The sequence below is a fragment of the Acanthochromis polyacanthus genome, chromosome 11 (assembly GCF_021347895.1).
Source record: "Acanthochromis polyacanthus isolate Apoly-LR-REF ecotype Palm Island chromosome 11, KAUST_Apoly_ChrSc, whole genome shotgun sequence".
NCBI lineage: Eukaryota > Metazoa > Chordata > Actinopteri > Pomacentridae > Acanthochromis > Acanthochromis polyacanthus.
In genome coordinates, this window is record NC_067123.1 from 32,767,692 (window position 1) to 32,782,301 (window position 14,610).

Here is a 14,610-nt window from a genome sequence, read left to right on the forward strand (position 1 = left end):
TGTGACAGGAACTCGTAAAACAGCTTGGGGTTCATAGGGTTCAAAACAACCCGCCATTCCAACCTACCATGATGATGTCCCGATAGCTCTGGATGCTGCTGACTGTGCCTGTGGAGGTCGTAGAGACAAGCTCCTCTTCCTCCTCTCCTTCATCCTCTTCCTCTGTGGCCTCGTAGCCCTCATCAGGACAAGGGTCGCTCTCCGTTTCCTCGGTGTTGGTCATCATGTCGATGAGGCGCTCCAGCGGCGGGCTGAGTTCACGTTCTTCATTTTGTTTGAGGCCATAATCCAGAGCTTTGTAGATCATGACGCCCAATGAGTCAATAACCTGAAGGAGATGTTGAAGGTTATTATTGTATGAAGGATATTAAGACAAGTTTACATGTTTTGGTCTTTGGCTAAAATAGTTCCTTCCATCTGATTTTATATTTGGAATGAGGATTGAGTTTAGCTGTTGTAGCTGCACTGAGAGCCTCAAACAGGGATAAAATACACATACACACATATATACACACACACACACACAAAATGCTAAGACTGGAATTCAATGCCTCGAATTAAACAGAAAGACAAATATGAACATCATTAGAGCAATTATTCTCCGTCATATCTGTTCAGTGCTATTCTTACAAATGCAAACACACAACCTTCAATGTTCCTAAACTCCACAGTTCAGTAAACCTGTAGGACTTCACAAATTTAGCTGGGGTATTTAAGAAATGCCTCTCTTGTTAAATTACCTTACTTGCCTTTCAGCTGGGTAACATGTTCTTTCCAGCTGACAGTCTTCACTCATTTTTTGCTTTCTCTGCCCTTACTATTCTATAATTAAGAGCACACCAGCACACTCTCATGGAACAACCCAATTTCCTCAAATTCCATGTCCTAGACAGACCAACAACCCAATCTACACCTCAATTCACCTAAAAAGACAAGAAGACATTTCATTTCCTCAAACAAAATCTTAAAAGGAGGTCACGGCGTTCCCCAGATATAGTGATTATCAGCATCATTTAGAACCAGTTTCATTCCATCACTGATTAGTCTCATCAATAAGTAGAATATGACGTTTTGTTTATGCATCTTGTTTAAATTCATCCTAATGTTTCAAACTACCACCAGGACAAAGCTGTTCTTTCACTGCAGCATATCCGGTTGGCTCATCTGTGCCTCTTCCTCACCAGACAACTTAAGATAATCATTGCTCTTCCATTATTAAGCGTTCAGAGCTTAGAGTTCTCTACAGGACAGTGGGCCTGAATCAACCGCTGGAAACAGCAGATAGTGATCTATGCAGGCCACTGGTTTCAATCAGAGTACAGTGAAGATGACTGGCATTTAAGCACTAAACAGAATGTTAATGAATCGTTTATGCTGACTAAAAATGCTAAGGGAATCACTTCTTCTGAGGAGGTGGCGTTTATCTGCCGTATGTGTGTCGATCAGTAAGAAAGATTACAAAAACACGTCCAATTTTCATAAAACTTGGTCAAAAGAAGAAGCATGAGAGCAACGCAGGGGAGAGTTACAAATTGGTGTTTGTACGTTCTGCACTATATCACCACCTGTGTGTCAAAGTATCTTTTGAACCATAAGCCCAGACTAAAGAGCTAACTTTGGATTTTTCACATCAAGTCGAGTTCAGAGTGCCCCATGACCACAAACTTAAATGTTTCAATAGAAGAGAACTGGACTTCTTTTCTTGGTTCTTGAAGACCCTTTAAGACAGAAAGACAGTCTAGTTGATTGACAGTCTATAGACACTATGACCTCAACCTCCTTCAAAATTGGTCATGATGATTTTTAGACATGAATTTTGTGCTTGGAGTACATTTGTTCAAAGTTGCGGTGAAGATGCAGTCATATCTCAGTTACACTTTGATCTATCGAAAGCACACCCAACCCAATGTTGAGGAAACACCAACAATATTACAAAACTCAGGGGGCGACTGCAGTCAGGAAAAATGCATTTTCCCTTATAACTGTTTTTTTTGCGTTTAGCAGTGTATAATGGCTTTGTTTGCAAATGAACATAGCACAAAATAGTGGACAATTTGCTGTGGTTCAAGTGCACATCTAGTTAGTAATAAAGCAAATACAATTTTTTTTTAGTTTATGAAACAATTGACACCAATTTCTTTCAGCTCAGCACAAAAACACTTCAATCTCTTTGTATGCTTCAATGGATACTTTAAATTCTTTCAGCACTCCAACAATTTGAAAAGGTGTCAACCATGAACACGTTTTCTTCCAAAGAATTTGCCTTTATTAGTTAGTCATTTTGATGTCTTATGCATTTGTGTTTTTTTCATGTAAATGCTTTTTTTTTTTTTTAAATAAGGATGAAGCCATTTACTAAAACAGGTCTGACTCATTACTGTACTGCATGTTCTATTCCAAAGTTACATTGTTGAGAAAGGGAGGTGCTCAAACAAAACATGCTGTTGATGTGGGTGAAACCAGTGTTGATGGGCATGGCTGGTTATGCTTGGCTTAGGTGTTGGGACGGCATAGCACCTATCTGCGAGTCTGGGAGTGTCCCAAACAGAAGAGAAGGGTGTTGACTGAGCATGTTTGAGTTCATTAAATTCACCAGCTGAGCCAAGAAAAATTACATAATTCACATGCCATAAAGAGAGGAAGCGATGCCATTACACTTTTAATCGCTTCACTAGGATGTTTGAGAGATTGTTTTTGATGTCAGTGAGGAATGACTCGCTCTTTCAGACAATCCTGTAGCTCCAAAATCGCAGCTATTAAAAAGCTAACGCACACAGCTCAATTGCTGTACTTTTGCAAAAATGACATAATGGATTATGTCATTGCAAGTAAGTACGTTTTTTCTCTGCATTAAGGTGCAGTAGTCCCACTCAAAGAATGTAGACTTTAGGTTTAAGCCTGGCATTGCCACCAAGCATTTTCCTGCCCTTTCTGACATCTGTTCATTGTCACTTTCAAAATCCCCATTAGGAGAAGAGGTGACAACAGCAACCTCTGAGCTAACAACCTACACACTGAAAATGCCGGCCAAACAAAAGACCAATCCGCTTGGTTCTTTCAGTTAATTAGCCATTTTATTGACAGTGATCGCCTTCCAGCTTGCAAATCTTGCAGGAAAATAATTCTCCCCAACTATTTTGCAGGTGCATCAACACTGCACAAGACACCAGAGATTGGTTTAAAGGAATACTCACGGGCAACATCATTTTTCTCCCTACACAAGAATGATAAGTGCAGTTAGACCATTCTCCAGGGCTGACAGCACTGTCCAGGCGATACCAGTCTATGTATTAACTGACTTACACTGGTGACTGACTGTTTCTAGCGCTTTGTGAACTAAAACAGTGAGAAACAATAACAATAACCATTTCTGAACCTGGTAGGTTAACTGCTCACATGCTCAGATATTTAGAGTTCTGAAAAATAGATGTGTAATAGAAAGAAATAACATAAAATACATTCATTTGTCTTATAAAAGAAGTAAATTATTCAATTTTTCAAGTTTTCTTAATTCTATATAACTACTGTAACATTTTCATTTCGCTCACTACCCTACCTCTGCCTAAAAATACTTAAAACTACCTAAAATAACAGTACCATGAAAGTATCAGCAGCCTCTTAGAATTTCCCAACACTAGCCTATTTATGCTGCTATTCCAGGGCAAAGATCAGCTCGATGGTGTTATACTGTTATCATTTATCAAACATCACTGTGTGCGGCTCGTAATCCTGTTCCGGGGCTAAAAGGAATATCCTATTCCTTAGTGTCTTATTATGTAACCTTATAATCCATCTGTAGGACAACATGCGCTGTAGTGGGCCCAGAGAGCAGAGGACGCTGGAGTGACAGTCGGCACAGGGGCTCCCATTCATTGGTCGCAGTGATGTAGATGTTTATGCCGTAGTAAAACTGTACAGATGTGCACAAATCCTCTTCCATTCATGTGCAATCGAAGCAGACACATTAGACTAGATTTCCACTTGAGGAACATTTACTATATCGGCTGGTCATGAGTAGATTTAGTCAACAGTTATTGTTTAAATCCACTTTCCCATCCCACATTGAAATATGTTGTAATAATTAACTCCCTGGTGGTTCAACAGGAGCTAGAACAGAAAAGCCCAGGGTTTAATATATCAATAATTAAAGCACTCAGGAAAACAATCTGCTGGCTGAAAGCATAACTGATGACAGCCTGGACTTATTCTGCCAAACATACTGTACAAATCCAGATGTAAATGGATAAAAATATACATGTGGAGGCTTGGTAACTCCATCAACATAGCAGTGCTGTAACAGCTTCAATTCACTTCCTTCTATTGAAGAATGACATACAGGAAGTCCCCCTGGGAGTTAGTGACAGAAGGAATGGGGAAGACATCTTCAGCTGAGTGAAGGGCAAAAGAGAAAGGAAGGAAAAAAATACAGCTCAGTTTTTCAATTACACATCAAAATCTGATTTAAAGACTTGTGACTCAGAGGAATGAGGCAGGGAGGCATAGCAGAGGAGCAGCATGAGGAAGGAGGGGGAACAAGTATGCGGATAAACGTTACGAAAAGACAGCCAGGAAATCCACTGCGGGGATTTAAGGCACTAGTTGAAACACTTGGTAGGAAACCACTAATTGAAACCAGACTTCATCCAGGGGAGGTGGCTGCAGGGGTGGAGAAAACACTCATATTTTCCCCACCAGTCAGCCACAGGTAACACAGGGCATCGCCTACATGAAAAAATGGTTCTTAGGAAATGTAGAAGGATGAGTCATTGTGGGTGTCATGGAAAGAAATAGTATCACAGAGAAGGATATCGGCATCAGTGCTAAGAAAGGCTTACCAGTTCACTAAAAAAACACACAGAGTTCGGAAACAGAATACAGTCTGAATGTATCTCAGCAGTCCATTCAGAAAGTAGCGCAGTTTCCCTCAACTTTTCTCACGGGTCACAAACAAATAAAAAAAATGAGCTTTTTGCATGACATCATCGCCTCGGGAAAGAAGTGCTTCGTGCTTGTTTTCCAACAATGAGTTTTTTATATTAGCGAGTCGCTCTTTCCCACGTCAGAGACATCGTCTTGTGAATAAATGACAAATACGAAGAGAATTTTTTACTCATGAATGACCTTTGTCTCCTGAAAGAACGGATGCAGCCCTTAGAGCTGTACTCATAGTTTTATGTAAACTAGAGCTAGTTCACAATAGGTGGAACAGATGTATTTCATGGAGAAAGCAATGCAAATACCCTTGGAAAAGTGATTAAATTACAATATTATTACCCACGATTAGGTTACATAAAGTAAAAAAAAGCTGCTTTATCCATCTTTTACTGTGCAATGCATCTTTTATTTGCCACTATTGCAATTTTCTCTCGCAGAGTCCTTGATAGATAACTAAAAACTATATGGAAAAAGAATCCTAAAAATAAGGCTGGAAGAACATACATTTTCTCAGTTGTAAAGACTGACGAGCAATACAAGAGGAGTGGCCATGACAGGGGGAAGCATCAGTGAGTCAACTAGAATGCAGATGGGCAAAGAATGAGTTGTTTGTGTTATAGAGCAGCTTAAAGACTCACACGAGAGAGGAAAGCCAGACTTCTGGGCTGCTGAGTCCTCTACCTTATGTCTACAGAATTACACACCTGCTCATAAGTTTGACTGCTGTTACAGACATGATATCTTTGGGATATGGTGTAATTCCGAAGCTCATCAAAATCACTTTATTCTAAACATCTTACTCAAAAAATCTCCATAAATAAACAGTTTCCGCAAAAAAAGAAAAAGAGAAAGTAGAACCAAGAAGGCAGCAGCGACTCGGCTACAGCTAACAGTCAGCTGAAAAAATTCTGGGACTTTTAGGCTGAACTTACACAAAGGAGAGAGAGGGCACAAGTATGGAAACAAATGAAAAATGTAAAGTTAAATATTTATGGTGGTAGAGTCACTATGGTTTTTACACTATCGGTAACAAATGTGATCACTTGATTCTACATTTTTTACATTTTTGTAAAATAATTATCAAAATAATTCAACTTTATTTTTTATGACATAATTCTATCATACTGCAAAAAAATACCTTTTTGCCTTCTCTCTACTTCTAGACATGGTTACACTTTGCTATGATACTCAAGTGGCTCTGTAAACAAATAAATTACAAGTGTAAAAATACCAATACTGCAAAATGCTGTCCTTGCAGACTAAAGCGATTGGCTGGACATGATTTCTGGATCAGAGCTAACATTGCCTTTGCACTTGCAGCCCAAGGCACCACTGCTGCCAATTGGAGTTCACAAAGCAGTCAACTAAGCAGCCTTTAGCATTTGCTGCAGCAGTAGAGCAAAGCCATCAAAACATAGACAGTTACATAACCAGAGCTAAATCTAGAGGTCTTCCACTGCAGGAACGGATGCTGTGCAGCATCCCTATCATAGAGGGACAGGACATGGTGCTGCTCTTACGTACCTCCTGGTCAGAAACTGTTGAGTTTGCATTCAACTGTGAAATCAAGTGGAAATTGCTGAGGGCCGAGAACATGTCCGTCTGCATCAAACCGTCACCTCTGACATCACGTGTCATCATTTCTACCCATCAGCAGGAAAACTGGCATAAAAGTCAATACTGCAGATGAAGGAAAGACTCTTCAGTAAGAAAAAAACTGAAAACGCATGATATGAAGACTCAGTTTTTCAAGCTTAAAAAGCCTTCTGACCCCTGTGGTCATTGCATGTGCTAAAAACATCCTCCCTAAAGCAACAAACCCACAGAATCTAGTTTATTTCACTAGAGCATTAGTCAGTTCCTTCTGAGTATGACCTAAATGCTGTTGGATTTTTAAAGTGTCTCTAAACACCACACAAATCAGTTTCTATGAAAGGAATGGAAAAATTGGCTCTACACACAAACTGTCTTATCTCGTCTTCTTTCAAAAGCCACACAGGACTTTCTTGCAGCAAAACATCTGTGGCTGAACATCTGATAACTTTATTGACCTGACAGACTGAGAAGGAAACTCAATTCATTACTCAGGCCTGGCTGGATGGGAAAAAGGAGAATTAAATGTCTTCCTAGATATTAATAGAATAACCCGTCTTAAATAGGTCTAACTGTTCAATAAATCGCCTTCCTGTGGTTTTGCGTTTTCTGTGAATATCCCAGCATAGGCAGAAATATAACCTTGGGGACTGGAATATGAGCTGTCAGACTCACAAAAATCAATTGATCCATTTGGATAAAAGCAGCATGCAAAATAATGAGGTCACTGGTACTTGTCAGGCAGACAGGGATCAAACTGAGTGTCAATCAGTCACTCCAGGGGACTCTGCCTACAAATAAGCACGCAGCCAGCTGACCCAAAAAACATAAAAAAAAATGTCCCGTTTCTCCTTCTCAAAATGTGCAGTCTGACGTCAGAGCTGACAAGCGTGACAGACAGTCTTTGTAGAGACGGAGCTCATAGCCTCTGGTGGCTGGTAGGAGGGTGATGAGGGAAACATGTATCCCCCTGTGCACACACTAAACACAGAAGCCTCATTAACAGACACATGGAGCCCCTGTTCAAACAGCTGCAGCCACTACTGTACACTGTTAGCATGCAAAGATATGCAGTCCCTACCAATCGATGCTGAATATATAGAAACATGGGTTTGAAAGAGGGTCCCATTTGAATTTGGAATTTTACTTTCAACAAGAAAAACAGGTCTTTTAGTCAAACTTTCAAGCAACTAATGCAGAAATTCACTCTAATACGATCCATTACTAAATCCAAGGCTTTACTTCAGGTATGATGCTGGATAACTAATTGTCTTGGCACCAAACTGAATTGAGCAGATCTGGCAAACTAGAGAAGTAATAGGATACTACAACTAATCTCACCTTAATCTTCAGCTGAGAACAAACTAGGTTAAGCTTCTTCTGTCGGCTACAACAGAAGGTGCACACTTCACATCTCAGACAATTTTTTCTTATTAGAATTACTACAAACGCAGATGACAGCAGAGCGACAGCAAGACAAAGTCTAACCCACGACTAGTGCTGCTAATGTCAGTAAAACTGATATCTTCTTAGACATTACTGATAATTACTATCACAAGCTGTGCAATGTACACAAGGGAGAGTGGGTCAACTTCACGAAAGCCAGTGATTAGCTCTGAAGACTAGAATCGGTGGTATGCGAGAGTGATAGTGTCTGAGTGGCTTGCTAGATAGCTGACTCACTTTCACAAGGGACAGAGACAAACAAATAAGGTCAAACATGAGGGATTGTGGCCAAAAGTATGAGAGCATCACTGTGCATTATCAATTATAAAAGGTATGTGGGGTAGTGTGTACCAAATAAATGTTCCCAAATTATCTGAATGCACTTGGATAAAGGCAAAGCACTAGAGTGAATTTATAGTTACATCTCATGTGAACAGCCTTTTAGAACTTTGAATTACGTTGACCTCAAAACAACAAATCAAACAAAGCAACTGATGTGAGACTCACTGTCTGCAGCTATGCTCAGCGATTTGACCTAAATACTAATTTGAGCGTGCCAACATGATCAGAATGACAATGCTAAAATGCTTACATTTAGCAGGTGTAGTGATAACCAGTTGAGCTCTGTGGCTCTGGATGCTAACATCTGCCAAACACCAAAAAATGTTCAAGGTCAATAAACTAATAGTTGGTCATGAGCTACCAGTAAAAATTCAGTCCTGACGGTGGCACCAAATGCAGTGTGATCCATCCAATACTGGTCAAGGCATTTCATCGAAAAACAAAAATGTACTGTCAACAAAATGTCGGACATCAAATGGAAATCAGTAGATCCAATGCATGTTGGAATTTGTACTGCTAAAAAAAAATAATTCCCTAATAAAATCCAGAAAAATACGTACATATGTCTGCATCATACGGCATCTATATATTGACTACATTAACAACAACTATTTACATCTGACTGTTCCTTTTGTAAATTAAATGTCCTAAACATGTTTTATCACAATTTAATAAGAAGAATCTGATACTAGGGCCGATGCCGATTCAGGAAACAGGAAAATGATGGGGTCTTTATTGTTACCTACTTCGCAAATTACTGTGAAGACACCACCTAACTCCGCACCACTGAAGCCTCAGCTGTGATACTTACTCTGCTACATGTGCTGCAGTGCCAAGCAAATGGTCAACAATGAAGTCAGAGTTGCCCTGTGGGGCAAACTATGTGATGACAACATGTCTAAATTACACCAGTTTATCAACTTTATGTTCTGTGAAAAATGACAATGCATACTGGACAACATATATGCCAACACCAATGTCTATGATGCACCAAAACCAGCCGATAATGTTGACCAGCTGATATAGGTTGGGTGATAATAGGTTGAATTCTCACACTCCTACCAGTAACTCTCACTCTTATATTAATTTTAGGCTGTTAGTGCTTTGTCTCTTCCTTTAGTTACAACAAAATATATTTTTTAAATTGTTCTACTTCATTGTTATGCTAATAAAAAGCCAGAGGATCATCAAAAAGCCATCCAGCAGTTCAGATATTTTATTCTAGAGCATCTTACAGCCAGGTAGATCAGAATAGTCATTGTTTTTCTAGCACACATTGCAAAACAAGATTTGGAAAAACAAGTAGCTGGCTCTAACAGAGAGCCCACACAAGCGACAGGTACTCACATCTGATTAAGCCATTGCTCACATGTTTGACTCTGTAGTACCTTCCTGCTATCTGATGCACTCAAATTACCACTGTGAAAGATGCTAGTTGCAAAAAAACAACTAAGAATGCAAACACACCCTGTTCAGAGCTTATCTGTACCAACAGTATAAGCACCATCAGACCGAGGAGCCACAGTTCAGCCATGAGATTTCATCCTGTTGGCTGTCAGCTGAGGTAAAGGAATTATACCTTCTACTTAGCCGTGCAGAAACACAAACATACTGTGCATGCCTGGGATCACATGAACTGCAAGACAAACTCGAAGGACACGAAGGACAATCTGACTGCTTGGAATCGATAGACGCCTTGATGTGTAATTAGTTTATGTACACAGACTTCTCCTCCCAACATTATATAGCATACCTTGCCTGACCAAACAGCCACTGGCCACATGTTCTTATCACGTGGGTTTGGTGATGATTATTGAGGGTTTAACAGTTAAAAATAAAAGTAATGCATTCATGAACAAAGGGAAAAGAAGAACAAAGATGCTCTCTTTAAAGTGCTCCTCTGCATTAGAGTGCAGCACACACAGCAACTGCATAACAAAGTAAAGCGTGCTATTTGTACTGTGCTCACTCCCACTCCCACTGTCAATCTCTGGCATAAACACTTGAAATGATGCTGTGTGCTTTGTTCTATTTGCATGAACAAAAATTATTTTTATGGATACAACTTTCCTGAGGTTGCTGTAATCATGTATTGCCTGTAGGTTTTATTCTATGTATGCAAGTTCTACACACAGAAGGAAAAAATCCAAGAAAGCAGATGCCATCTGAGCCTGCTGGGAAGTGCCATATTTACACGTTGATGGCACAGATGTGACGGATCAAACAGATTTCTACCAGTTCTTAAAGACAGAACAGGAACTAAAGACCAGAGAAAATAACACTCCTCACAAACACTGATCATCAGTTAGTGTTTAATGTCTCTTTTCATTGGTTTGATAAAGAGGAAATGTTTTTCTCAGGGTCAAAGTCAATAACATTGTGACACAGAGGCCACACCAGAATATCTGTGGTGCAGATGCTCACAAAGCTCACAGTGTCAGTGGTGGGCAAGCTATGAAAACAGGTTCTATAATAATAACTTTGTCTGTGTTAAGATGATGATAGGCAGCACAAATTAACAGCTGCCAAGTGAAAAGAAGTATTGAAAGTAAAACTCTCACATTCAGTCTGGAGGGTAGTACACCTGCTGAACTGTGGCTAATAGAAAACCTACCAACCGCTTCACTAGCACTCACTGGAAAGGAAAACTCATCTGACAAGCGAACTTGGAGTGACTAAAGAGAATGTGATTTGAACTCACCTCTAATGACGTAGGGGCTGATTGGTATTTATCTGTAATGACAGAACAGAGAGAAGAGTTATTCACACTCATAGACAATGAAGACTGATTGTGCAACAAGTTCCTTGAAACAATCAGTGAGACAACACACCCTCTGAATTATTTATGCGAATGTACTCTATGGCTGTGCAAGAACGGAGAGAGAAATCGCACACTTAACTCAGTGTTACAGAACATAAAGTATTAACATTAACATGTTAAAAACAAGAACAGGGACTAAATGTTGCCACACAGGAGCAGCTGAAAAGCACGATCACTTAACAACGCTGCAGACGGCTGGAAAACCAGCAGGTTAATAAATTATTATGTTTTCTCTGCAGTCACTGAACATCGCCTGAGGCAATTGAAGTGTCAAAACGTACCACTGGGGGTTGTTTATAGTAATATGATTGTTCATTCACACTCTGAGGAAAGACATCTAACCATTGCCCTCTTGTTTCCATGGAAACCTCTCTCCAAATGGAGAGTCAGAAAAAGAGAAAGCAATACCTCACCCTTGGCTGTGACCTTTCCCTAAACACTGCATCTGAGGTTGAATATTAATTTTTATGGTAATCTTTTCTAAAGAACACTCCAAAATCACAGCATCTGAACAGAAGAAAGAAACTAAACTTTCTCTTTCTGGAAAAAGAGACTAAACTAATCTGAGCTCTGACAACCTTATCTGCTCTGGTAAGGACTTTCCTAATGCAGGTGTACCTCCAGACTTTTACAAATGAGCGCAAAAGTACACAGAAGAAATCTCTTTCCCACACTGATCAATCAAATATTACTTCATTCACTGTGAGTTTGTTTCGGCCTGGGCTGCAACTAACAATTACTTCCATTGGTGTTCGGTTTGAAGACTATTTCTGACTAATCATTGGGCGTAGTATGGCTCCACCTGACAACTTCAAATTAATCAAATTGGAGAGATTTAACGATAAGCCAATTAATAAAACAACTCATTTTCTGTCAGTCCAGTTAACTGATTAACTGGTGAATCACTGCAGATCTAACTTTGATATTTAACAGCGGTTACTGGACACACCGATTTGAACACAGGATAAAGAGGGAGGTCAAAGATTAAAGTACATATAGAGTGATATAGCAGGAGACTTTAACATCAGTCCAGAGAGTAAAATTAGATAATTGCACATATATGAGACACTTGGGCCAGATGTACATTATGTCTGAATACTAATACGTGTGATAACTGCATTTAAAGGTTATCAACAGAAGAATAATTTATATAATTTACAAAGAAAACTAGATTACTTAAGAGCATATTGATGGAAAATACTCATTTCATAGCGTCACACAACTCACGTCACTCTAAAGAAAGTTGTAGCAAACAGATGGGAGAAAAACATTCGGCCATAAACGCTCATCAGGGAAACACTGGGTCCTCTGTTTGTCCCAGGCAAGGAGAGGTGGCTTGGCAAGGCCTCCTCGTCTTTCCTACGGCAAGTAAAGCTCAGTGGACATATTTGGAGCAGCGTTTAGTGTCACCCTGACTATCCTATTCAAAGAAATATCAACCGCTGTGTTGCTAAAAGGGTTTCACAGAGAGAAATGGCTACAAGAGATCTTCTCTGGTTGATTAAATTGGAAGGTAAAACTTGCCATAATCAACAGATATAGAAAAAGATCCTTAAAAATGTCTGTACTGTAGATATAAAACACTAAAAAAAAGGGGGGGGTGAACAACTCTAAATCTTGCTGCACTGTAGTGAAATGCATTCTCCCCCCTGCTAGATCTAAATTGATCTGACTGCAGCACGAGTCGTGTGCATCTCGTATCAATTTGCCCAAAAATAAGATTTGACTCAGACTTTGTGTTGCTTATTAGTGTGATTCTGTTTGCTATGCGTCATTTCCTTGTTTACTGCTCGGTAGCTGACCACAGCAGCCGTCACACATCTTTAAACAAGGTGGGTTCGTCAGAGGAAGCTGCAAAGCCCAGTGTTGGTGGTCTGGTAACTGGCCAATTTATGCCACCTTGTCACTGACTCATGAGTGGGCCATATGCAAGTTGCATAAGCATTGATTTTCTGCTGGGTTGCAGCCCCTTATACCGGCTGCTGAGCCACTGGAAGCTTAATAGGCCTCACGCCTCTCTCATCACCAGGCCTAATAAGAATCAGGACTGGGCCAAGCTGTCCCAAAAACACCCCAGCTACGAGCCAGAGGAGCAGCAAAGGAAACTCCCCATAATCTCCAAACTCATCTGCACTCAGACTTCCAAAGTCTGTGCATCTAATCATCACATTGGTGCTATTTTTGGTGGTGCAAAGATGCTCGGCAGCACTGTGTGAATCTGTTTATTCTGTGAGTGTCAGCTCCACAAAAAGCAAACGTTAATGGTTGGCTGGAGGAGCAGAAATGAAGCAGAGCTGGACAGAGGGGTTAAACTGAGAGAAGAAAAGAAAGAAACAGTGGAGGGTAAAATATGAAGAAATCTGGCTAATTGGTTCCTAAGAGAGGTAGGACATAAAGTAAGTGCCTGAGGTCGTGTTCATAGACACACCTCCTCCTCCAACACCCAACTTTATCTCTCACGTATTAATGGAATGCAGTTAAAAGGCCACAAGGCTCTCAGGCATTATGTACTGTACATCTGTCTACATACAAGTGGTTGTAAAGGAATGAGCGTTAAAGTACACTACATGGTCTCAATTCTTAGTTCTCAGTACACAGAGCGCTGATCAGTATTGTTTTTACACCCAGGTGGCTTTAAAGGGAAAGAATCATAACAGTTTTCCCAGTAGCTGACTGTTTTTGGCTTCCATCCCAAGTGTAAATCAATTCTTAGCCATATTAAAAGACAACATGTTCCAGCTCATTAGGACTGGAACTCTTTGATACAGTCCATTACCTGTCTATTTCTGTCCATGTGGCAAGACAAGCTCAAATGCAAGACAGAATAGGGGTGCAAACGATCACTATTTTCGTCAACAATTAATAGTTTAGCCCATAAAGAGTCAGAAAATGATATAAAAACGTGGTGGCATCTGTCAGTGCTTTACAATACAGTCCTGAACAATAGGATTTCAATTTACTATTACAGAAAATTAGTGAAACAAGCAGATATTCACAATTAAAAACTGAAAATTTTTGTTTAGCAGGATTTTTTTTTTTAATAAATCAAAATTGCTGTGAAGTAATTCTCTGTCAATAGTTAAGGCTGGTGGTGCAATATAGTCAGTGTGTCGACACATATTGGATGCAATAATTAAAAAAGACAGAGAAAACAACACTTTTGACCTCTAAAGACACTTCTAAGAACACTAGCTGTGATTTCACTTTTGAAATATTAGTTTTGCATAATAATATCTCTGATTTACCATCTGCTATTGATCAGCAGTGTTCTGATGCTGTGGGGTAGCCCTAAAGGTTTCATCACATTAGGGAACTGGTTTCTTTTTAGAGGGCATGTTAATAAAATATGGAAGTTCTCCGACTGCTCATGCTGGTAGATTTCACAGAGCAGTTTTGTGCAATGAGTTCTGCAGGAATCAAACTGATTTAATGTCTGCAGCAGCCAATTAGTGCCAACATGACTAGATTATGTT

The 14,610-nt window shown here is 39.8% G+C and overlaps 1 protein-coding gene across 4 annotated transcripts in view; it reads right to left on the bottom strand.

The window, feature by feature from the left end:
- spire1a (spire-type actin nucleation factor 1a) overlaps positions 1-14,610 on the bottom strand; it is a 34,078-nt gene that overhangs the window by 18,306 nt on the left and 1,162 nt on the right. For all 4 annotated transcript variants that reach the window (XM_022197837.2, XM_022197835.2, XM_022197834.2 and 1 more), the window contains exons 2-3: positions 11,018-11,049; positions 68-328 (exon numbers count right to left, since the gene is read on the bottom strand). In XM_022197837.2, the coding sequence (XP_022053529.2) occupies positions 68-328; positions 11,018-11,049 (293 nt within the window). The remainder of the gene's footprint in view (positions 1-67; positions 329-11,017; positions 11,050-14,610) is intronic.